The sequence below is a fragment of the Pseudorasbora parva genome, chromosome 16 (assembly GCF_024679245.1).
Source record: "Pseudorasbora parva isolate DD20220531a chromosome 16, ASM2467924v1, whole genome shotgun sequence".
Taxonomy (NCBI): Eukaryota; Metazoa; Chordata; class Actinopteri; order Cypriniformes; family Gobionidae; genus Pseudorasbora; species Pseudorasbora parva.
In genome coordinates, this window is record NC_090187.1 from 11,651,042 (window position 1) to 11,678,442 (window position 27,401).

General features: G+C 37.6%; 1 protein-coding gene across 1 annotated transcript in view; it reads left to right on the plus strand.

Annotated features, from left to right (window-relative positions):
- Positions 1-6,554: 6,554 nt before the first annotated feature.
- scg3 (secretogranin III) overlaps positions 6,555-27,401 on the plus strand; it is a 44,630-nt gene continuing 23,783 nt past the window's right edge. Inside the window, exons 1-8 of the mRNA XM_067419736.1 lie at positions 6,555-6,992; positions 8,693-8,745; positions 8,938-8,968; positions 9,046-9,270; positions 14,852-14,994; positions 15,209-15,355; positions 15,450-15,693; positions 23,095-23,211. Of these exons, the coding sequence (XP_067275837.1) occupies positions 6,908-6,992; positions 8,693-8,745; positions 8,938-8,968; positions 9,046-9,270; positions 14,852-14,994; positions 15,209-15,355; positions 15,450-15,693; positions 23,095-23,211 (1,045 nt within the window). The 5' untranslated portion in view covers positions 6,555-6,907. The remainder of the gene's footprint in view (positions 6,993-8,692; positions 8,746-8,937; positions 8,969-9,045; positions 9,271-14,851; positions 14,995-15,208; positions 15,356-15,449; positions 15,694-23,094; positions 23,212-27,401) is intronic.

The window sequence follows — 27,401 nt, forward strand, 5'->3', positions numbered from 1 at the left end:
TTTCATTGGTCCGAACAGTTTCTGTTCAGGCATAATTACTCCTCTATGGATCACGTCCAGACCAAACTGCCTGAGCTCAAATGTTGTGGGCGGGGCTGATTTCAGCTGGCATCCAGGCTAGGGTTTTACTTTAGCGCTCCTCCTTTCCATCTCGCGCTCATAGTAGACTAACGATTGGAGGGGAGTGGTTAAGGATATTCAAACCCTATACATTTTGATTTCATGAGGACTTTAACAATAGCAAAAAATCTGTACTGTAGTGGGGACGGAAGCCGCATTGATTGTTTTGACACCTGACTTGATTTGGTTTATTTTAAATTTACATCGTTACATTAGACCTAGGCTACATTGAAGCACTTTTTAAAAAGTCTTTAGAATTTAGTATTTTTTCATGTCATTACATTGTTTAGATTTTAGAGCATGAGAAACAAATGGGAAAAAATGTTTTATATAATAATATTTTATGAATATGTTATATAACTTTTTTGTGTTCAAGATTTACAAAAAATATATAATGAGAATGTACAACATGAATCCATTTTCCAAACCGTGTTTTTGTCTTACCCTGAATCATTATGGTACACTTATAATAAGTATTTATATTGGGACTATTTCAGGCCAGACTGGTACTCCGCTGCGGAGGAGCACAATCCCTGCGTGATCCGCCATAGACATGAACAGAGAGAAGTAGCTCCGGCTGTTCTTCCACAAGATGCATGCAGTTCTGTTTATTAACCACTAGAGTGCAAAAAGTCACGGACTGCAGCTTTAATAAATAAAATTATATGAAAACGCATATGTATAAGCAAAAAAAAAAAAAAAAACAATGGGATTTTTTTTCTTACACCAATCAATTTTAAGGTTTCAGGATTTTTTTAACCAAACTAAAAAGATGTAAAGATGATTCTCAACTATGTTATGAAATATATAACGTAAATAATTGATATACCATTTTACTTTATGTAATATGTGGGTAAAATGGCCATAAATTAAGCTATTTCTGGACATAGGTTATTACATTCAATGCAATCTTAATATAGGGTGAATTCAGGGTGATTGGGACCTTTTTCCAAGTCATCTCAATGGCAAAAGTGTCCCAGTCACCCTGAATTCACCCTATATCAATCTCAACTTGTATATTAATGTGTCCTTGTCTTGGTTTCCTCGGACATTTATGAAATTAATCTCCTGTTTTGTAGCAGAAAATCATAAACCCTAACATTTTCCAAAAATGTTGATTTATAATAAAAAAAACTATTTAAAAATTAGTCAGGTTTAAATGATATTTTAAAAATATGATCAGATTTTCATAAGAGTGTTGAATTTGATAATTTAGTCATTTTTGAAGACCAAGTTGTCCGGAAGATGATGTCCGGGTGAAACCTCTGAGCAAATGGTATCTCTGAAATGCTCTTTACAGGGCATCCAGTCTTAAAACTGCGACATGTATGGTATCAAATTAAAGCATTTCTTTATTTCTAGACTGAATGTCTAAATTGATTTGTCAGTGTGATGTGTCAGAAGTTCAGATAATAATCAATGTCTCTCAGATCTCTGCATCCATTCTTTTAGAGAAGACATCAGTGACCTCTACTGGACACTAAAAATAAAAACCCAAAAATCAATTTAAATCGTTCATATAAGCTTTTTTTTTTTTTTTTGCAATTATTTGTATATAATATATATTTTATATGAAATTATTGTGCTGATAGTCATCTTTTTGTCATCTTTATTGTGTCCTAAAATACTGAATGAAGAAAGAAAAGACTTTTGTTTCATCAGTGCTGCTTCATTGAGTTCTCAGCTTGCTGACTGTAATGATCATGAACATTACTTCAACAAGAGCCTTATGGTTGCAGACACTGATGCATGAGTGTCACAGGCTGAGACACTGATGCAGTGCAGAACATGTGGAGCAGCGCTAATGAAGAATGAGAACAAAGAGCCTGTTGTGTTCCGACTCACAGAGAAGGGTTCGACTGACCTCTGTCCCACTTTCACAGCACAGAGCTGTCTGCTTCAAACATACAGTTCCATATCAGACCATACACAGTCAAATCAATGAGGATCCCTTGATCGGTATGAATAAATATTTTATATATGTCAATGAAAACTGAAAGCACATTTAAGACACATAAATGGAGCATTGCTCTGAGAACTGTGAGAATCTGCTTTAGTGTGTGAAAATAAGATCTTGACATGATTGTGGTGGGTGAAAACAGACCCTCCCTTGTGAATTAGACACATACCCACAAACCCAGTTATACCCACAATGCACACTGTTTCACAGAGGTGAAAGAAAATATATCCACTTAACGGTCGAAAGACATTAAGAATACACTAATAAATTTGAAACAAATACCATTTATTTAAAGGTGCACTATGTAGGATTTTTGCAGTAAAACTTCCAAAAACCACCAGGCCAGTTTTATATGTTTTGTTCAGTTGAGTTCTTACAATATCCCAAATGTTTCCAACTCTTTGTAAATTGTGAGAAAATTGCTATTTTACCCAAGGAGCCTGGACGTCTGAGGGAGTCACCTGTCAATTGCGTCATATATGTGTTACCCTCGGTTTCTCGGTTTCCGGTTTTATGCTGCAGAACCGCTTTCCTGCTGCTTGCGAGCCGTGTGTTTGCATAACAATCGCTCCAGTGGCCTTTCTCAGCTCCTTCAACACTCTGCTTCATACTACAGCAACGTTAATAATCGCATCCATGAACATGATTTCTGCCCGAGTCCTATTCTGATTCTTTTCCACCAGCTGTGAGCTGAAGTCCACATGTCCCAAGATTCTGAGCTCAAACTTGCCGTCATCAAACTATGCCTTTGTTTTGAAAAGGCGCCCTCTAGAGGACGGAAAAGTTACATAGTGCAGCTTTAAAGTGCATTTTTATATTGATCGAATCAAAAATCATGGTTTCTTGTTTCAAATCTTTTTTTTTCTTTTCTTTTTTTAGCAGGATGCATACTTGAAAAAGATAAAAATATATTTCAAATAATTATAAAATGACCCTGAAATGTCATTAGACCTTAAAAAATCATGTTAATTTCAAATAATTATATCACTGATATAAGTATACTTATACAAAAGTAGTCTGGCCAGGATATTGTTATTTAAAAGTTGTTGTTGCAGCCCTCAACTGATGTTGATGTTTTGGCCTGAAGCTCCGCCCTCCCCCTATCGACCAATCACAAAGTCAGGAGTGTTTCTGCATCCGGGTTGCCAGCTCTGCTCTAGTTACCACAGCTGCAGCTACAAACATTCCTGCTGATCCTGTAGACTATCTGGCAACCTCACAACAATCTAACATACACTTCCTTTAAAGGGTTAGTTCACCCCAAAATGGAAATTATTTCATTAATTAGGCACCCTCATGCCATAAGACCTTTGTTCATCGTTGGAACACAAATTAAGGTATTTCTCATGAAATCCAAGAACTTTTTAAATCATAAGCAGCAACTTCATTGCAACTTTCAAAGCACAGAAAGGTAGTAAAGACATCAGTAAAATAGTCCACGTGACTACAACAACAGCTGGCCCTTGTACATTTTGTAATCTTTTGAATTATTAAAATCATACAGTATCACAATATGTACATTTGCGATATCTCAATAATTTTCAGAGATCATGCAGCCCTAATTAAAAGTAACTAAGTAGGCTACCGCAATCAGTTACTCTTTATGGGAGTAAAGCAATAACGCATTACTTAATAACTTTCTCCAACACTGAATATAACTATTAAGGTATTTCTGTAGTTGTCTTTAAGTAAACTAAATGAAACATTTACTAACAAAAATGCTTTTGTTTTTTTCTTTGAAAATTTACTTTTATATAGCTAATATAGTTTTTGTCTATGTTTGAATTAAGTTCTAAAAAGCCAAAAATGATTTATATTAACCTGACTATGAAAGGATGTGAAATACACAAAACTCATTTGAGAAAGCCAAAACTGGCTAAAGTATGGATTTTTTTTACGGGACATTTTTATTTATAGGTTATTGGCATGTTCCCATGACGACTTACATTAGGGCATGTGTCACAAAAGTCCATGCTGGAAATATTCATTCGCATTTTTGTTAACAAGACTTTAAATAGCTTGAAATAAACCTACCCTATAGCATATATTCACTAAGAAGTGATGTGATGAAATATAAATTAAATAATGAAGTAAAAATAAATATATTTCGATTTATATACTAGGATGTTAAATGACAATGCATCTGAATCCTGAATGCCAAATTGTCTAATGTCCATTGCTCTCAACATGAGGCATGAAACGTTAAAGGTTTCCTTCAGCGATTAGCATATGGCTTTGTATCAGTAGAAACCCTGGAGTATATTCAAATGATTGTGCTTTCCTCCCTCATATCCCCCTAAGACAAGAGATTTATGCTTTTTATTTCTGGAAAAATTCATGCTATGATGGAAATTGACGATATTTGCATCATAGGAGGACTGTTTGGAATAAGGCTAAAGACTACAGCCAGCAGAGGGAGCCATTTCCACATGTTTTTAACCCGCGCATGGGGGATGGAGATTACACTCAGAGCTCAGCTCGCAGCTACAGGCACTCATTTAAACGGAGCTATGTGAGCAATGTAAGTCTTTTAACTTCTCAAATTAATTTTCAATGAAAGTTAAGCTTGCAAAGGCATGAACTGAAACGCGCCAGACTGAACTCGCATTGTGAATGTATGCCGCGAGTGTAGTCGCGATTACCTCAGCTCTCATCACGAGAGCTCATCAGCTAATTTATCTGACTCCTGCAGTTAGTGCTCAGTGCTGTGAGACTCGCGCGGTGACTCACTCATTATATTTGACAGACGCGTTCTGTTTTTAATTGTAGTGTCTTCAACTCAGTCACAGTAATCCAGTAGTGGTGGCTTAGGGAGTGGCCTCACAGGGCAGCTAAGCATTCTGGGAATTGTAGTCTTTCATCCCCATTCGATAAAAATACATTTTCTGTCTTTTCTCAGTCTAGAAGGCACCAAATTCAAAAATAATTTCACATTTCTACTACATTGATGACCCAGTTTAAATACAGATTCATCTTCCCAGCGCTGAAGTACCCCTTTAAGTGTGTTTTTGATTAAGCTGTTTGAGGTCACATCACCTGACAGCCTGTGTGTGTCCTGCAGAGGGAATCATGAGCTGTTTAGCACAGCCTGCTGCCAACTCACAACGTCTCGAATCTACAGTAATTGATGTTTATATTATATTATATTATATTATATTATATTATATTATATTATATTATATTATAATGCTTAACAGCATTCTAAACATCCAATTGTTTGATTACAGACCCAATGTTTGAAAGTGTCATCTATTTAGAAAAATACATCTGAGGAGACATCAAACAGAAATAGAAAATTAAATTAGGGTTAAACTTAAACTATATTTTAACTTGTCATTGTTACAGTGTAATTATATATATATATATATATATATATATATATATATATATATATATATATATATATATATATATATATATATATATATATATATACAAGTATACTGAGTAATATTTTGTAACTGCATGTAGGTTAGGCTATAGGGTTGTGGTTTAGTTTAGGGTTAGTTGCATGTAATTATGCATAATGTCCTGTTATTACTGTGGAAAGTACATGCAACATTTGTAACACAGACACTGTAAAATAAAATTACAGAAATTAGTTGTTTAATCTTTTCTCTTTGCATGATTGCATCTATCCTATAACAATTTTATTGAACTTTGCCACAAGGTCTATATATCTTAATAAGGTTTTCAATTAAAGATCAAATTAAGCGTATTACTGCCTCCTTAAATTAGAATAATTTAAGTGAATTCTGTCCTTCAAACTGAAATTCTAATCTTCAAAGCTTTTGGGTAAACAACTGAGCACAATATGTTTTCAGGACGAGGTTGTTTTTTTTCCGCATAAATGTAAGATTAGTAGACACTTTACAGTTTGATTAGCGCAAAGTGCCCTATAATGTATTTAAATGTTGTTATTTTCTACAAATAATGTATTACAAATTCTTTCTTAAACTTCCAAACATATATTTTGGACTATTTAAGTTTATTATTTTTTTGTAAACTCTTGGTTTTTCAGAAACGATTTTGTGTTTCATAATTGTTTAATGTTTGCATTGCTATTTTTAGCTGATGCTGACATCTTAGACCATTTGGCATTTAGTGTCATAAAAGGTCAGTGTGTTCAATGAGCTGTATCCTTTTTTCCCCTTGGCAACACATTTTTCAATCACTTTACAGAAATTGACATTCAAAATAAACCTACCCTGGAATATTCAATCGGTGAAGTAAAAAAGTCTTCATATAAAAAGCGTATATTTAATGCATGCGTGCATTTATTTATCCCAGCTACATCTCAAACAGAGATATAATGGTGGATTAAACAAAGCAGGTCGAATCTTTAATTTGCATTTCAATCTGCATTGTCATAAATCTCTCTCTCTCTCTCTTTTTTCATGTAGCCTATCTCTTATCTCTTCGATCGTTTACTGCCCCGCAGCATGAATGACTGCGAGATGCGCGTGACGCAGGTGCTTCAGACTGACGCACATGGGCGGATGTGACCGTGCCGTCCTCCTCCTCCTCCTCCATCCATGAGCCGCTGGAGTCAGGGCCCGTTATACACGAGGAGCTCCCATCAGCTTATCCGCTGTTAATTATAGCCAACGACCTGGTTTCAGCACTGCAGGGACTCAACAGCTCCCGCAGAACTCAAGTCTTTGCGCTTACAGAGGAGAGGCGCTGAGAGCGCGCGGCATCCAGCCAACACCAGCGCGCGCCACGAAACCCAGCCAACGGTGCTTTCATCTTCACAGAAGACTTCACTGAAACAAAACATTAAAACGTCTCGAAACTACACGACAATTCGGGGGGAAAAACTTAAGGATGGCGTCAAAACGCTTAGGGTTTGTGGTTGTCCTTGTTGTAATATCGCAGATCAGCGCGTTCCCCACACCTGCCGGACCCGACGGTGAGTTACTGATTATCCAAATATAGATATAGATTTATAGAAAAGTATAGCCTGTAGGCTCGGTTAATTAATCCTCCAATGTTTTGCCTATTTGATAGTATTAAGAACAGTATCCACGTGACCGATTAACAGATCTGGAATTGCATATATGCTCTGTTTACAAAGGGAATTTTGAGGAAATATTGAGTAAAAGAAATTAATTAAATTTCAACAATCACATAAACGTGTTAATTTGTGTTTTAAATAGTTTACCGTCATGGGCTCTATATAAGGATTATGTTGGTCAACAAGATATTAACCAGTAAAAACTCATATTGGTTGACTTTAGCATCAACTCCATTTAAATGTGGAAAGAAGGTGGATGAATTTTTGTTTTTATTGGGTTGATGTTTTCACCATTTATTGCATATAAAGCTCTGGGCTTTGAGTTTTCAAAGGCCTTTAATCTTTTGTCCTGTAATCCGATTATTTGGTGGCAGCTTCTCGGGCTGTTTTGAACTGCAACTGAACGCATCAAAAATCTCACCATAGACAGAGTAAAGAAAATGCATATTAATAATCGTTACTTTAGGGTAGAAATAATGTTCTGTAATGTAGACTGCCTTGATTACATCAAAATCATACTTGATTCACATATGGGGAGGTGCACAGCTTTTTTGGTAACCCTTTGTTTTACAGTGTGATTGTGACATATGTTACATGTAGGGTAATAATTATAAATTATGCATAATTACATGCTACTAAACCAAAAACTAATCCTAACACTATAGTAATTTACTTAACACTAATACTCAGCACTTAAATGTATAATTACAGTGTAACAAAGACACCTTAAAATAAAAAGTAACCCGATAAAAAAAAAGGATGTTGTTACAATATCTTTACATTTTCCAATGTAATAACCAATCAATAGCAATCTGAGATTGATGCTGTAGTAGCGATACTGCAGACCTTCTCTTCTCATCGTTCCTCATGGACAGTGTAGAAAGGATAGTTCACCAAAAAAAGGGAAAGAAAGAAAGAAAGAAAGAAAGAAAGAAAGAAAGAAAGAAAGAAAGAAAGAGAACAAATTCTTGGTAACACTTTACTTAAAGGCCTTATTACGCATTATAAAAGTATTCATAATGTATTTGTGACTCTGGATAAGAAAACCAGTCATAACGGTAATTTTTTGGAAATTAAGATTTATGCATCATTTGAATAAATAAGATTTCCATTTATGTGAAAATCGCCTTTAAAGTTGTCCAAATCAAGTCCATAGCAACACATATTACTAATATTAATAATCATTTATTTTAAATATATTTATGGTAGGAAATTTACTAAATATCTTCATGGAACACAATCTTTACTTAATATCCTAATGATTTTTTGACCCAGTGTATTGTTGGCTATTGCCACAAATATACCCGTGCGACTTATGATCTATTTATGGCTTTGTGGTTGTGTCACATTTTATATGAAACTTTTTAAAAAGTATAATAATAAATGCATTAAAATCTTTATATTACGGCTATACGTAAATTGCTACCAAAATCTGTAATCATTTACTCACTTGCTTGTCATTCCTCTATGACTTTCTTTCTTCTGCGGAACACAAAAACACATTTTCAGTTTTGTACCTTTAAGGTGAGTGAAGACTGATCTACATTCGCTGGTCTGTGCTTTTATTGAATGTGTGTGTTTCTTTCCTGATCCAGATAAGAGCATGTACAACCGAGAGCTAACCGAGGAGAAGCCATTAGAACAGCAGGTGTGATTTCACAAATACTCATTTATTGTTAATGACCATGTTATGCGAACGACACAGATCTCCACATTTAGCACCAGGCTTAACTACTGTTTGCTAGAAAACATGACAACAGATGTTTCATGCAGAAAAAATACATTAAAAATCAAAATAAGAGAGTCAAGATTTATTTATTTTTTGTGTTTTTTTCAACAGATCGCAGAAGCTGACAGCATCAGGAAGACAGGTGAGACATAATCTTATGGGAACAAAGTGCTTCATAGTGATCGATAGCTCACAGTTGCTTTCTGTTCATCCATGCAGAACCCAAGCCAACACCACCAGCTGAGGCAGAATTCAACTCAGAGGACGATGACATCACTTTCCTCAAGTCTCTGGCCGAGAAGTCCAAAGAGTCAAACAACGAGACTCCCATCTCAGATTCTGAGGATGAGCGATTCGGGACAGATGACGCCGACTCTACTAAAAACAGAAGATTGGCAGATGACTATGACTCTACTAAAAGTGGAATGGACTACAAATACCAAGGTAAGAACTACGATTACCATACTAACAAAGTTTGTTCAGCATAGCATATGCAGTACGTACAGTGCACAATATGTTGATTGCACACACATTTTCTCTATTCATGGGTTAGACGGATGACTAAAAAGAGCACACAATGGTTGGAACTATGTATCCCACAATGCCATGTGCTTGCTCTTTCCAGTGTAACAAAAGAACCAGATTTTTTATTTATACCCATTTTGATTATTTAATCAAACTAACACATTTCAAGACATTTATACTTAGGGTTAAATAAAAAGTATAACCGCACTCCTTTGTGGTTTTTTCACATGCTTAAAAAGAACAATACTACCGTGCAAAGGCAAAAGGCTGTGACTTCGTTTTTGGTTGAAAATTAGTTATTGACATTTTTGGGACATTCAAGACCTCCTTTATCATGTGGATAAATATCGTTAGTCAATTCCGTTGTTTTTTTGAGAAAATTATGGATTGTCTTAACAGTAACTTCCAAAAGCCCAGGAGAAACCAAGGCAGAACACCATAACAGCAGTTACCGCTCTTTGCCTTTGTTTTAGAACGCTCAAACTGAGTTACGGTACTCTGCCTTTGTTTAGCCATGCGTCAAAATGAAGTTACGATGCCGACGTGTAGTTATGGTGTCCTGCCTTTGTTTTACTCGAGTGTGTACTCGTATGCCGTGACAGCGTGCGATCCCACATATACAATCAGCAGTAACAGTTCGCAATTATATCCATATCCTACCTTTTCTTGTAAACCCGATAAAATCCATGGCAATGAACGTCATCGGAGATGTTTAATCCACAAGCATTCTGAGAATTATTCCTACTTGTCATATGCATCAATCTAAAAGTTATCCTTTTAGGCTAGGCGATTTTCATTTAAATTGATGTAAAAGTAATTAAGCTATGTAGCCTATTGTATCATTTTTACTATGTTAAAACATATTGCAAAAAATAATTACTCTGTTTAGTCTATTATTGGCCAATCCGATCCAGTCAGCGCTGTCATTAGAGCGTGATAGCCAAACTTAACCCTTGATTAACCATCGGCACTATTTGCTATTTATCTTATTCCCATCCCATGCAATTTAAATTTTTACATGATTTGTACTTTGTTCTATTTGTTATATATTTGCATTATATATGCTCATGTTTACTCATTAGAAATAAGCTTATCTTGTTCATATAATTCAGTGTCACCTATTAACCTAAGTTTTGCTGCACACTAAGTGAAGATACTCTTTACAAGAGGTATTGTGTCATGTCTAATGTCGTAATAATGTCATCATAATGCAATCAAAGCACATGATAGTAATAAGATGGCTATAAATAATTGTAAATCATCCAAAATAAATGTCATGATCATTAGATTTTATACAGGTGTTTCTATAATTATTTTGTAAATGGTGATCAGCAACCAAATATTGATAATATGGAAGTTACTGCCTTTTGCCTTGGCATGACTCCTCAATTTTTGCAGACAATACAAAGGCAGAGTGCAGTAACTTCAAAATAGGGGTCAAAAGTCAAAATATTTTTAATACAATACTTTTGTCTTCTAGTCTTTATGGCTTTACGTGTGAGGAAATTATGCATTCTAATTGGTAAAAAAATGGTAAAGTGTTGTTGTTTTGACCTGTCAAAAGCCATTATCTCCCAGTTCGAAAATGTTAATCCGTCCCTGTGTCTGTATGTGATCCTAAATACAGGAACAGGTGGCAGACATAGGTCAATCAGGAAGTATTTTCTAGAGAGAAAGAGAGAGGCAGAAGATTATCTCTCCACAGGCAGTACTGGATGTTTTATAGCGTTAAACCTCACAGTCTCTTACAACCGGGCAGTCAGACTACACATACGCCTACATTAAAAGACTTCTAACCTAGTAATAGCATAACAGCTCAAAGAGGTTATGTTAACCTTTTTCTCCACTCTATAATGTTCCCCAAAAGCATTGATTTTTATTTTATGATTTTCACTTTATCCTCTTTCTTCAATAACAACGATTCATTAATAAAATCCAATGCAATTGCCAAGTTAATATCTTGCAATTCTGACTTTATAACATGCAATTGTGAAATATAAAGTCAGAACTGTGAGATATAAACTTGCAATTCTGAAGAAGAAAAAAAATGGACAAATTAATGCCAAGGACCGGGCAAATTAATTACTCAAGATGGATGAATGACCAAATAAAAATATTATATGCTCGATAATACTAAAAAAGAGTTAATAAAAGCACTGTATACCACAGACTCAATTCGCGGTCCGATGTCAGACTGGCTAAGGATTTTTTTGCGTCTCCCGGCTGTCCGAGTATACAGAAATGTGTTCTATTTATAGGCTTATTGCCCTTGAACAATTAAAATAAAATACACACATGATTATGTCTAAATGTCCGTCTTGGCGGTTATGTTTTGAGTAAATAAGTATCTTTAAAGTGAAAGCAACCTAATATAGCCTGTACTGTTGGTATCTGTATCTTTATGTTATATTTATTTGTCCTCCTATCATATGTTTATTAGCTCTTATTTTATTCCTGACGGTTTAAAGGGTTATTTCAGTGATTTGCATATGGCTTTGTATCAGTAGAAACCCTGGTGTATATTCAAATGATCGTGCTTTCCCCTAGCCTAGAAATCTAGACGCACCCTAGCGGCAGCAAATTTAATCTGCCCGCAAGTGTCGTCTAGGAACTCTCAATACCCTTCTGAGCTGTATTCCTCAAAATCTGGACAGCCCAATCACATCATGTATAGAGTCGGCGGGCGGGGCCATAATGACGACGGCCGAGTTGCGTTTGCGTGCTTCTAGTAAACACAGAAACTGGCGAACGGCGGCGGTCTTTCGAATCAGCTTTGACTGCGATTCTGGAAGACTTGGAGTTAAGCTTTTCTCTGAGAAAAGAACAAAGAATGGCACTGAAGTCATTCTTAAAAAGGGAAAATGTGTTCGGAGTTTAGCCGACCAGATACGGTGAATGTTTAATCTATCAACAAGCTCTGTTTCACCTTCGTTGCTCTGGTTGGTGTAGCGCTATCCTATCGCGTGCAGAGGGAGTTTGAAAGACAACCGTTTATCCCGCCCCTCGGATTGAGCCCTGCCAATGGTGAGTTTCCAGACCAAACATCTTGATGTGGGTCTGGCTTGTCAGGCTAGCTTTCCCCCTCATATCCCCCTGACACAAAAGATTTATGCATTTTATTTCTGGAAAAAATCCTCTGATGACGCAAATCGTCAACTATGAAAGTTAAGCTTCCAAAGGCATGAACTGAAAATGTGAATGTATGCCACGAGCGCGGTCGCATTTACCTCAGCTCCCATCACGAGAGCTCATTCAGCTCATTCATGACGGTAAATGTAGTCTGACTCCTGCTGCGTTTGTGCCGTGACACTCACGCTGCGACTCGATCATTATATTGAACAGACACATTCAGTTTTTAATTGTAGTGTTTGTTCTCTAACGGAACTGATTTTATGAAAATGAATGCAGTGGGGAAAGTGATCCAGTCACAGTGGTTCAGTAGCGGTGGCTTTGGGAGTGGCCTCGTAGGGCAGCAAAGCATTCTCAGAATTGTTGTCTTTCATCCCCATGAGACAAAAATGCATTTTTTTTACGTCTTTTCTCAGTCTAGAAAGCACCAAATTCAAAAATGATTTAAAATTTCTACTACATTAATGACCAAGTTTAAATACAGATTCATCTTCCTGGTGCTGAAGAACCCCTTTAATTGATTAATTAAATATTTGAGAACTTTTTACTTATATTAAGCAATTGCTTTTTGCTGTGATTTTATTTTCACAGATATGCCCCACCCTAAGCGATGATATTATTAAAGCTACATAGACTAGCCTTTTTTATAAAAAAATTATGATTTCTGGAAATTACTACCACAAAATTTTAATTACAAAAATCACAAAAGAGTATCGCAAAATCCTGGAGGTACTATGAATAGGTGTTGTACATGTGGCAAGTCATGTGTTACTTTATACAAAATTTACATTTAATAAAGGCAATCTGGCCACCTAAGACCTCTGGCTCTCTGTCAGAATTAGCAACAGACGTTTGGTCAGTTTCACGTTTCAGGCAGATGGTGCATTTACTGGAAGCGAATAAGGCAGTGTAAGTCGATCTCTGTGGTAGATAATGGCAGATAACAGAGTGGGAGGTGTTTTTGTGCGAATTCAATGGGTTACAGGAATTACAACAGACAGACAAGAATTGCTGGCAGATTCCAGCTCCAGCATTCAGATCTCTGTTTCACACATTCTCCTCCTACTTAGTCTCGCTTTTTAAGAGCTTTGAGCTTGCAGGCTTCTGATGAAATATTGTAATATGATTCAAATACAGCACACTGAAGAATAAACCTATGGACCATGGACCTTTTGTCATTATCAATGTTAACATTATATTAAAGTGTAAGTGTGGCAATTTTCAGCCTGAATTGAATTGTTAAAATTTCAGTAGTATATGTAAATTAGGTCAAATTAGGTCATTATTGAGACTAAAAGTTTGCAAAGAAGTATTTCCTACTAAAGCAAGGCGTAATTTGACTCTGGTCATGCCTATCCAAGCGCAGACAACTGATTTCTGATTCAAATGACATGGAAGGTAATCTATTGCCATAATCTGTGTTAACAGATATTACAACGGAACGCCATCTCCTGACCAATTCATACATATTTTACAAGGTGGTTAATTTGTGCAAATTTGTACGACCTCACTCGTACAAATTTGTACGATTTGTCTAAACCCCAGTGATGGGTTTAGCGGTAGGTTTTTTGTACAAATTCATACAAATCGGGCAACTCGTAATTTTTTTTAGAAAAAATCATAAGAATTTGTATGAGTGAGGTTGTACGAATAAGCCACCTCATAAAATATGTAAGAATTGCTTTGAGATCGGGTTGGATATTAGCTTTTTATCATCTAAAAAGACACACACTCTTACTTCTTGACATAAAGTTTGAATGTGAGTGTTATATAATATTATATTGCATATGGATTCACTTCCTTTAGCTCATTCAAACTCTCTAAATTACCTGCTTATGAAAGGTTATTAGTAAGCAAGGTATAGTCAGCTGTTAATTATTGTGGAATAAACCTGATAAGGTCAAATCCCAGAGATGAAACGCTTATGAAATAAATGGACATGAAATACTGAAATAATAAATGGACATGAGTTATTTTGAACTGAATTATTTTACTATATGAGACAAAGAGAGTACATTACAGTTATGAAGGAAATGTATGCAGTTTAGTGGAAATAATATTTGACCCCAGAGTGCCTCCATAAATCAGAAATTTTGGATCAAAGGTCTGTTCACATCAAAAATGTTTATTATAAGCATGAGCTGCAGTTATGCCGTCTCACTCTTTAAATGCTTGAGTTCTTTAAAGTTCTTGAAAGTGATTACAACAACATCTTTAATCTGTGCTGATAGAATTATTGTCTCTAAACTCAGAATTACAATGGATATAAAAACGTTATTGTTATACTATTCATCCCTAGTCTGAACTGTGTTTAATATTCAATTAATATTAAATGGAGTGATGTGAAATATTCTCATGTGTTTGGTTTCAGATGATCCTGAAAGCTTTCGGCAGCTGGACGGGACTCCGCTAACAGCTCATGACATCGTCCAGAAAATCGCCAACAAAATCTATGAAGAGGATGACAGAGGGGTGTTTGACAGAATTGTGTCTAAACTGCTCAAGCTGGGCCTAGTAAGAAATTCAAATCGTGGCATGAGCAGTGATTCTGTTAACTACCATATTGATGACACATGCAATAAACATCATACATAATGTATTAATTGCTCTAGGGGAACATATTCCAGTTTAACTAGCATGAGTTGCATGGAAAATAGATTGTCATGAAATAATCCCTATGTGAATTGTTTGTTCTAGCAGATGTTGTGTTCTTTTGTTTGTCCTTCAGATCACAGACAGTCAGGCAGAGACGCTGGAGTATGAAGTTGCTGAAGCCCTGCAGGATCTGATCACCAAAAACGCCAAAGATAACATGATTGGAGACCTCAGTATGGACTACCCTGTAAATGCAGCTGAAGACACACAGAACAGTATGGTACGAGTGTGTGACTGTGTGTCTGTAGTGTTTTTACCAACTATGTGTTTATCTATAATTGGTTTTAAATAATGCTGTTTCTCTGATTCTTAAGGACGAGGAAGACAGGCCCAGCCGGCGATACGAGGAAGAGGATGAAGGTGATAATGATGGTGGCGATGATGATAATGGCGATGAAGAACAGGAGGAGGAGATTAGAGATGACACAGTGAGGGCAGATGATTCATGGGACGCGGTGAGCGACGGGAATGACAGAAACGAACTGAACCCTGAAGACGGACTGCAGGACCTTCAGTTCTTCCCCAACTTCTACAGACTCCTCAAGAGCCTTGACTCAGGTAGACAACACAACATACAATATACCTCCACTGTGATTTTGCCAAGTAAGATATATGATATATTCCAGGATCAACATATTTTGTTGATCCTGTAACAACATTCCTGTTTATAAATAGGGATGCACCGATCCGATACTCGGGATCGGTATCGGCTCCGATCTGCCATTATTTGCCGGATCGGGTATCGGACAGACAGGACCGATCCAAATTCGATACTGTGCGCATAATATTCTGTGTTATTGTTAAGCCCCAGCGCCCCACAAAAGGCACAAAAACCTTATAAAGCATCAACGATTCGTGCACTATATTATAAGTGTTCTGAAGCCATTCCATCGTTTAATGCGAGTACAGATTAGTTCACGTCAATGCTTCCCTCCACTGCGGCTGTCTGTCACTCTCCAATCAGCTTTAAACTGTCGCGTTCGGTTACGACACTCAACACGATGAAACTTTCCAAGATTATTTATTGTTTCTGTTATTATGCTTGATCTGTAGATAACGCTCTAACGTCATGGTTTCTCAAAAAAATGGCTATCTGCTGGCGTTTATTGCTGTAAACCGTGTTACTTTCTACCGGGTGTCAGTTAGATCACAACACTGGACTAGTTATTATATTGTTTTTCACACACAGTAACTGAAATGTTAAACTGTTAAAATAAACGGCTTATAAGAATACTGCATAGATATACTACGCATCTATATCTTGTTTTAAACTTCTCGATGCGGACGGAGCGCGGCGCGCTGTGAGCGTCTATTGCTGCGTTCCACTCCACTTTAAGACACGCACTTGCAAACTTCCCTAAGCACTTCCCCTTGGGGGAATCCCTGCCGCCATTTTGAAGTGCGTTCCACTTCGTGAAGTGGACAAGGGAAGTTTATATGGACAGACCCTTGCTCCCTCGATTTTGACCGAGTGAGCGAGTCTACTTCATATGTACACTTCAGGCAGCTTCATATACCACAATGCAGCGCGATTGTGACGTCACCACATATCACGTTTAATTTACCCCACCACAAACAACTATAACTATTTTTAAAAACATTTTAAACAACCCAAACACATCCATATACATATAGAATGCTGCATTAAACAATTTCGTAAAGGTAAAAAATAAATAATATATCAACTCCATAGTGGATTCCAAGTGATCAAGGGCTAAGGGCGTTCCAGTTCAGTCCATTTGCAAAGTTTCCGGCAGTATTGGGCATACGCTGTATACGACTGTGACTGTGAGCATGTGACTCCGTGTTGCTTCAAGCGCATCATCCTGCGCACGGGATGCGCATAAGCGCTTTGTGCCGCTCTGTATTATGCTACTGTTGCGCTATGAAAACCTTATTAATAGCCTTTCTTGTTCTGCTCTATCTATATGTTGCTGCCTCATTAAAAATATGCATTATACATTTAAAATAAATGCAATTTCTTAGTATATAGGCCCTATTTCTATAAATATATTTACTTGTTTTTCATGAATATATTTCGTGTAACATATTTTACCAGATTTACAGCTACAGTTATTCACTTTTGTGGTTTCCTTTATTTTTTCCCAACTAAATGTTTAGATTTTATACAATTATTGTGCACTCGTGATTTTATAACTTTTGCTGCTGTATTTCACTATATTCACTAATCTAATTTATTCAATTCTACACACTAAGGCTTAGAAATTCTACATAGACAAAACTGCATTGGTATCGGATCGGTTTAGTATCGGTATCGACCGATATTCAACATTTTTAATATCGGATCGGATCGGTTCTGGAAAAATGGTATCGGTGCATCCCTATTTATAAACCCTTAAACCCTACCCATCTGTCACACTTTTGCGGGAACCAATCACAGACTGGCTTATCCACATGCCGTGCTATTGTCGGGTTTAACACAATGACGAACAGAGAAGAAGGATGGATTGTTGCTCGTTGATCATACCTCTTGTGGTCTGATTGGTTGAAGGACTATCCAAATTTTGTACAGTCATTTGAATTATGCCCGTTGATCACGCCTCTTGTGCAGTAGAAATTACATAGCAGATTCGGAGACCAATGCTCAATCTTAAAGGGATACTTCACCGCTTTTTCATATTAAACTATGTTATTCCCTTGACTAAAACTAGTTGATACATACCTCTCTCGTCTCAGTGCGTGCACTTAATCGCTCTGACGCGCGGTGACGATCTGATAGCATTTAGCTTAGCCCACTAAGCCCAGTTCATTCACTATGGCACCAAACAGAGATCAAGATTGTTCTCCTTTTTAATCCGCTTAGAAAAGCGCCACGTTTTATTTCATGTCACCATACTAGGTCGTTCAACTATTCGTGTAACTGTATTTAAATAGGTAAAACGTGGACGCTTCTAACTTGATCTCTTTTTGGTACCATAGTGAATGTAATAGTAATCCCTTTAAAAGATTGAGCTTGGTCTTCTGATAACCAACAACCTGTCTAACCTAACCCTGGTTGTAAGCCTAATCTTCACATAAACTGTAAACGTGTGATTCACATCTGATTGGTTGATTGGAATGTTGTTCCTTCCAGGATCAACAAAGATGTTAATCCAGGAACATGTACTTTGTGAAATCACAGTCACCCACATATCACATCACATACACAAATATATATATATATACACACACACACACACACACACACACACACACACACACACACACACACACACACACACACACACACACACACACACACACACAACTAATACACAATAAACACAAAAAAGCCTAAACAAAACACACAACATTACAGAATACAGCATGACACAGACAGAAAGCTGTACAACACAAACCACCCTTTTTGAAAAAGAATTGTGCTTAATTGCATTGAATTATGTGAACTTGTAGTCTACTTCAAATCTCAAAAGTATAATTGTAAAAAAAAAAGAAAAAAAAAACATTAGCTGCAGATCAAATAATATGATTGAATTGACTAGATTTCTTAACACGCTTTTAAAAAGTGCACGTTGTTATATATGTTTTAATAATCTCTTTTTATGCTTTAAAGATGTACACCATATGCACATGCAAAACATACTAAAGCACATGTAAAGCACTTGATTCTAATTTTAATGGTAGTGTGTTATTCGATATTTAAAGTTACTATATTTTAAATGTACTAAATTGCAACTTCATCAATTCAAATATTTAAATGCATAACATTCAAGTATGAATATAAATGACATTAAAGACTATTTGAGTTACTATAAATGTGTCAGATCTAGAGGTTCCAAAGACGAAGATGATGCAGCGATTTCCAACAAACACAGGGTAATCCAAGATGATGTAAACTGTGCATGATAAAGAAACAATTACAGACCCTAAAATGAGGAACCATGGAACTTAAAGACTCCCTGAAATTAAAGTTTTTTTTTTTTGCTTTTAGTATGAATATGTTAGCCTTAAAGGTGCACTATGCAACTTTCCGTCAACTGGAGGGCACCTATACAAAACAAAGGTGTAGTTTGATGATGCAAAGTTTGAGCGCAGCATCTTGGGAGATGTGGTCTTCACCTCACAGCCGGTGGAAAATAGGACTCGGGCAGAAATCACATTCATGCATGCGGTTATTAACGTTACTGTAGTGTAAAGCAGAGCAGGACCGAGTGTTGTGGAGCTGAGCACAGCTGCTGGAGCGATTGTTAAACAAATACCCCCCTGGCGAACACTGGGACTTTTATTATGACGGGACAGGACACAGTCGCCGGGCGCCTGCACTGATCCGCTCTTTCGGTTATGATTATGAGGTAATGCACTGCTAAGAGTAAAGTGCTCCTGCCAAATAAAACCCGAAACCGAGGGTAGCGTAGATATGTCGCAATTGACAGGCGACTTCCTCAAACACTATGCTGAAACGTCCCGGTCCTTAGTTAAAATAGCAATTTTCTCACAATTTACAAATAGTTGGAAACATTTGGGATATTGTAGGTACTCAACTGAACAAAATATATAACACTGGCCTAGTGGTTTTTGGATATTCTACTGCAAAAATACTACATAGTGCACTTTTAAGGTTATGAATAAGCTTGGTTTGTTCCAAAACAATGACAAAATTCACAATTAGGACATATAAGCTCTCAAAACGTACATTCTCTCACTTCCGTTAAAATGGACCACAGATTTGTATGACATCATCACAAACTTCAGCTTCTCATCTCATCTTCTGTCCAATCATCCCGCCTCTACATAATAAACAGAATGAAGCTGAAGCTGCGGCTGAAATCGGTCAGTTGTTCACACATTTACTATTTTCTACATGGTGAAGGGCCCATAGCACACAATACATGCGTTAGGTAATAATTCAGAATTATGCTTTCAGTTGAGGTGAATGAAGTCTCGTTTCATGTTAGTTTCACGTGCACCGCCGCAGCACACACACAACAACACACACACACCAACGGCTCTGGTCTAGACTAGAGACACGAGAGCGCAGCGCGGATCCAGCAGCCATATCACCCTGCAGCCCAAGACTGGTTTCCCACTGAAGCTAAGCAGGGCTGAGCCTGGTCAGTACCTGGATGGGAGACCAAATGGGAAAACCAGGTAGCTGCTGGTAGAGGTGTTAGTGAGGCCAGCAGGGGGCGCTCACCTGTGGTCTGTGTGGGTCCTAATACCCCAGTATAGTGATGGGGACACTATACTGTCAAAGAGCACCGTCCTTCCGATGAGACGTTAAACCGAGGTCCCGACTCTCTGTGGTCGTTAAAAATCCCAGGTTGTCCTTCGATAAAGAGTAGGGGTGTAACCCCGGCATCCTGGCCAAATTTGCCCATTGGCCTCTGTCCATCATGGCCTCCTAACAATCCCCATATCCTGATTGGCTTAATCACTCTGTCTCCTCTCCACCAATCAGCTGGTGTGCGGTGAGCGTTCTGGCGCAATATGGCTGCCGTCGCATCATCCAGGTGGGTGCTGCACATTGGTGGTGGTTGAGGAGATTCCCCCCTTCTATATGTAAAAGCGCTTTGGGTGTCTAGAAAAGCGCTATATAAATGTAATGAATTATTATTATTATTATTATCATCTGCGCGAGACAGCAAAGCATATCGGACCCATTTAAATTCTGCACAGAATGCTGTATTTCAAAGCAATATGGAGGAGATTATGATGATAAACGGATAGAGATTAGGAGGAAACTGTGGCTTTACCAAACAGAAAGGCTCTAGTCAATCTGTGATATTAACGAAACGCTATTGGCTGTTTTAAAAAAGAGGGAGGAGCTGCTTACAGCTGGAGCCGTTTCAGGGGAAATTAAAGGACAACTCTGGCAAATTTTTAAGTTTATCTTGATTGTTATATCTTTGTGATTACAGTCTAAAGAGAGAGAGGGGGGGGGGGGGGGGGTTATGGGGGCATAAACGTAAAGGGTGTCTGTGGCAAGCAGCCAGGCGAGGGACCGTGAGAGCGGGCCGGTGGTAAGTGATAATGAGCGCCAGATGCGCAACGCACCGGTCTCGTCTCACCACGGCGGAGTGACAGGAGTATAAAAGGAGGAGCAAAGACAGTGGAAGATGAGAGAGGACCAGGCCTGGAATTTATGTTACGTTTTGTTTACGTTTTGTTGTGTGTGCGGGCAGTCGTCCGTGAGGGGCTACCCGCATTACTTTCGTTTATTTATTTTGAATTAAAAGTCTTTAAATGTTCGCCGGTTCCCGCCTCCTTCCATCCCATTTCTACGAACTTTATTACATTGGTGCCGAAGCCCAGGAGGAAGGAGGGACATGATATCAAAGAGCCCTCGCTGCTGAGGGAGATCGCGGTGCTGAGGAGTTCGGGCAGCGCAGATGGAGAAGGACCGCGAGTGGCTGCCTGAGGCAGTGGTGCTGGAGCGAGTGAATACCGGTGAGACGAGACCGGTGTGTCGCGCAGCTGCCGCTCATTATCACACGACACCGGCCCGCTCTCATGGTCTCTCGCCTCGCTGCTTGCCAGTGTCTTTGTTCCTCTTAACAGACATAAAATGCAAAATGAACAGGTCCCTTAAATAACAATGAGATGCGTTTAGCCACGTTATAGCTCACAAAGGTATAACGATCAAGATAAACTTAAAAATTCCCCAGAGTTGTCCTTCTAGTCAACACATTGAATAAAGCAGCGTGTTTCAAGGCACTTCAGCGGGGCCTTTAAGTAGACACTAATAACAAACTAAAAGTCTAACAGGTGTGATGATCAAATGAATTGCCATAGTAACTAAATAGAGCAGGAAACTAGATCGAAGACAGTAGGATATGAAACATTACAAAAGTCTAATGCAAATGTAGTAAAATACTGACAGTTACTGACAACATGCTTGTCAGTACAAAGAATTTATATGAAATTACCTATATATTTACTTAAAGGGGTACTTCAGCGCTGGGAAGATGAATCTGTATTTAAACTGGGTCATCAATGCAGTAGAAATGTGAAATTATTTTTGAATTTGGTGGCTTCTAGACTGAGAAAAGACAGAAAATGTATTTTTGTCCCATGGGGATGAAAGACTACAATTCCCAGAATGCTTCGCTGCCCTGTGAGGCCATTCCCAAAGCCAACAACTTGATTACAGTGACTGAGTTAGAGAAGACACTACAATTAAAAACTGAACGTGTCTGTTCAATATAATGAGTGAGTCACCGCGCGAGTGTCACAGCACTGAGCACTAACTGCACGAGTGATGAGAGGTGAGGTAATCGCGACTACATTCGCGGCATACATTCACAACGCGAGTTCAGTCTGGCACGCGTTTCAGTTCATGCCTTTGCAAGCTTAACTTTCATAGAAATGAATTTGAGAAGTTAGAAGACTTACATTGCTCACCATAGCTCCGTTTAAATGATCCTGTAGCTGCAAGCTGAGCTCTCCCTGCCAGCTGAGTGTAATCTCCCCATCCCCCATGCGCAGATTCAAAACATGCGGAAATGGCTCCCTCTGCTGGCTGTAGTCTTTAGCCTCTGGGCAAACATTCCTCCTATGATGCAAAAATCGTCATTTTGCATCATAGGAGGAATTTTTCCAGAAATAAAATGCATAAATCTCTCGTCTCAGGGAGATATGAGGGGGGAAAGCACAATAATTTGAATATTCTCCAGGGTTTCTACTGATACAAAGCCATATGCTAATCGCTGAAGTAACCCTTTAAGTTCTAATTAAGTGGGTCAAAAAAGTACAAAAAATACAACACCCAAATATAGCACAACACAGCACACACAAAAGCCACACAAACCCTAATGAAACACACCTCATAACACAACACAGTAAATCAACAGTTATAAGGTCTTTAGAAACATCACCATCTGGCTAAACACATTCCCTGTGGTCTCAGCTGTCCCCTTCTTCAGCAAACACCACATTAATCCAGATTAAAGTCTAGGATCATCGCTTAATCCATCACATCCTTCTCCTCTCACTTTACAGAGCAAGATAAAGAGGAGAGAGAAACCCTGATCACCATCATGAAGACCTTGATCGACTTTGTGAAGATGATGGTGAAATATGGAACCATCACACCTGAAGAAGGAGTGTCTTATCTGGGTAAGAGCAAAATACTCTATCCACCTTATTTATGACGTATTTTAGGGCAAATTTCAAGCATTTCATGTCGAGCTGATGTGTATATGTGTGAGTAAGAAACATCAGTCCATACTGAGAGTTGAGGTAAGCTGTCTCTTTAATAGAAACCATAGAGTATTTTGTTTGCTTCACTTCAGCTGTTAAACTAAACAACAAATATGTTCTGACTGGCTGCAATATTCCCTCTAATTTCTTTTCTCGCTGAGGAAATCTTTTCTCTATTGGGCGGACATGTTAGTCACCTGAGTAAAAACATTCTTTATACCAGACCTGTACAGCATACGTAAACACACACTAAAGGGGTTTGTATTGGCGACTGGTAACATTAAACCCTGAAATGTAAATGTTTGTTTATTGCTTATGAATTTCTAATATTTTCTATATCAGTGTTTTTTTTGTTTTGTTTTTTACATTTTAATGGCAAAGATCCCTAAACAATCCCCTTCTGAGATCAATTCTTTATTAGGCTTACAATATAATAATTATAACAGCCTATAATATTAAAATATTTAAACTGATATAGGCTATTATATCAGTTGAAATGCTTCAATCTGAAAAATATATATATATATATAATAATAAACCATACCAATAAGTAATTAAATAGATCTAATATTTAAGTATGTTAAAGTGAACTCTTTAATATTTATCTAAACACCTCTGAAAGCCAAAAAACTCATACATCTATATAAACTGACGTGTTACTGAGGTGTTTGCACGCTACACTTGTGGTGGGTGTAACTGAAAATGTCTCTTTTGTTGCTGTATGTGCTAAGTCCATCATCTTTTATTTCCACCACTTAATCAAGTCACTCTTCTTTAAAACATGATGACGTTGTATTTCACCTCTTAACGTTTCACGTTGCCTCTCATACTGAGCTATTTGTACCGCACACGACTCACTGCCACTCACATGTGACATTATTTTCTCTATGAAACATTAATCTAACACTCATTATAGCGAAACTAACTCTATAACATTTGAACAGAGCACTGCAATTATTTCTCATTTAAAGTACAATCAAATGGATTTCTCCCCTCATTTTGTGTCTGCCATCTGCGCTGCATTTAATTATTTCTGTACGACCGCGTACGTGCGCAGCTTAGAGGGAATATTGACTGGCTGTTATTGTGTCAGATTACACAGTATTTTTTCTTTCAAGGATAGCAGTATATACTTGTCTGTCATGCCTAGGACTGGTTGTATGCATGTGTGGGCAGTAAGGAATCCCTGAGATAACCGTAATGTGACTGAATGCCTTTGTGTGCATTTACGTCCAGACAGAGTGAGAGCAGCTGTATTTTGACTTGCTTCTAATGTGGAGTTTATCCTCATTCGAAAGTCCATGAAAATGAAAATTAAATAAACAAAAGACTGAGCAGATCAAATATAGAGCAGATAGTTGAAAAATCAAATATACTGTACAGCAGAAAGTAGATTTTTGCTGATGCAGTTTCAGTGTTTCCTGTGTGTTCAATCATACAACAGCAGGGATGTAACTTTCTTTATATATAAACAAAAGGTGGGGACAGTGTTGCCGGAAGTGTGTTTATGACTCGATGAAAAGATAAAACCTTAGCTTATGAATATTGCTACTTTTGTTTCCTCCTCTAATGACAACCACAATAACCTTTCAACAAACACAAGTACAATTTAGGACCAGATCAAATTTCATTGTAATGCGCACTTGTAATAATTACTTAACCAAATATCTTAAGCATTGCTAAAAGTGATTCTTACTCGTAAATTGTCAGCCCTTTTGAAAAATAAATGGACTTTTTGCATACTTATAAAAGGAGAACTGATGACGTAATACATTTTAACCCTTAAACGCATGAATCTCTCTACCTGTCACGATAATACTCTCCTAATATTAGAGTATCAATTACAGAAGAATAAAATAAAACATATTTTGTTACATTTGAGAGCTTGGAAAGTTTCAGTTTGAGCAGATGTTTAATACCATCATCACTGTCCTCGTCTGAGCTAATTCCCAGTACATTCTGATTCTGATTCATATTAACAATCTCAACATTTGATTATTCTCAAAACAGCATCTGCAAAATCAATATTTTGATCACTGACAGCTTCTTCACCAGATCCACCATCAAGTGACAGTGACACTAATATCTGATTGCATGCAGCACTTGCTCCGCAGTACATCTCTGAGACATTTCAAGTTTTGATGATACTTCCTATTCTTATGTTTTCTGCCTGTGGTAACCGTGAGTGAAACGTCACTTCATCATTGTGTATCAGACATTGTGGAATGAAGGGCAATTGCACTTATTCAGTCATCAAAGATTCAATTATTGTTGTGCAGAAAAAAATATAATTACTGTTATACACCTGTGCGACCCTATACAGTTTTTACAAAAAATGAATGAGAAACATTCTTAACCCCTCTGGGTTACGTAATGGGATAGTTCACCCAATAATGAAAATGTGATGTTTATCTGCTTACCCCTGGGCATCATAAATATAGGTGTGTTTGCTTCTTCAGTAGGACATAAATAAAGATTTTTAACTCCAATCGTTGCCATATAATGCATGTCAATGGGATGTTTTCTATGACAGCCGCTATGAGAGTAAAAAGCACACAGACATACACAATCCATATTAAACCTGTGGCTCGTGGCGACATATTGATGTCTCAAGACACGAAACGATCTGTTTCTGTGAGAAACTGAACAGTATTTATTTTTTTTACCTCATATCAGACAAATCTCATCTAATATTCCCAACACCATTACTTCCATCGAAGAAGGTCAAAAAACTGGCGCGATCATAGATATATAGATCTCTATGTGTGCCTCATTAGTGCCTGTGCGGATCAATTGAATGAGTCATCTAAGTTAATATATCTATGCTCGCACCGGTCTTTTGACCTTCTTCGATGGAAGTAATGGCGACGGGGAATACTAGATGAGATTCGTCTGATATGAGGTAAAACTAACAAATACTGTTGGGTTTCTCGCAGAAAATGAGTGTTTCGTGTCTTGAGACATCAATGTGTCGTCACGAGCCACAGGGCTTAATATGGATTCATGTATCTGTGTGTTTTTTACTCTCATAGAATTACACCCCATTGACATGCATTATACGAGCAACGGTTGGAGTTCAAAATCTTAATTTGTGTTCTACTGAAGAAACAAACACACCTACATTATGGATGCCCTCGGGGTAAGCAGATTTTCATTTTTGGGTGAACTATCCCTTTAAAAGCTCTTGCACTGCACATCCACATATTACTTTAGCCTATATATTGCAGACTGTACTATCATCAGGTTCATACTGAATGCACTTTTCAGACTATAAAGGTAACAATGAAACGCCCTTTTGATTTTACTGTCACCATTTAACATTTGTTCACTCAAATGCTAAGACAACTGTCTATATGTAACGTGCATCAGTTTCTATGAGCCACGCAGGGTTTAGAGCATTGATAACCCGAGGTTAAGCGCATTGTGAAAAGCCCCGTAGTCATGAAAAGTGTGCTCTCATTAAGTACACTTAATTGGCCTTTTATTTAATTATAATGATATTATTTGCAAGATTGGAAGTAGGCCTACACTACAAGTGCACATTCAGTATTTTTAAAGGTGCACTATGTAGTATTTTTGTAGCCTGACGTGGTCATACTCAATTCTAGTCAGAAAATGAGTCTGAAACTGCTCCATTGGGCTGTGATTATGAGGCGTGTTTCAACCGAACCAGGAAAGACCTCAATTGGATAGACCTACAACCAATCAGAGCAACGAAGCGACTCATTGTCAAATGTCAACAGACAGAGCTCAACTACTGTGTTGCCAAGTCCGCGTTTTTTTTTCTGCGGTTGTTTTATATGTCCAAGGGTTGATTATGTGATATTTAGACCCATGAGTGTGAATTTTGGCAGGCAATCTTGCCATTTTTCCCCTGGAGAACCCCCCGAGAAGCTATTGTTTAAGGGCTAGTAGTTGGCGGATTTTGTTGTAAAAGCTTGGCGACCCTGTCTGCACACACGCTGGAATAAACGATCTTAGCCGGTGTTGTAAAAAAATAAAAGAATTTATTGATACACAGAGTACTTACCCAACATGATCATCATCTTTGAGAGAAATTGTGAAGGTGAATGCATATACAAACAAGCTCTCCGTTTAGGATTCGA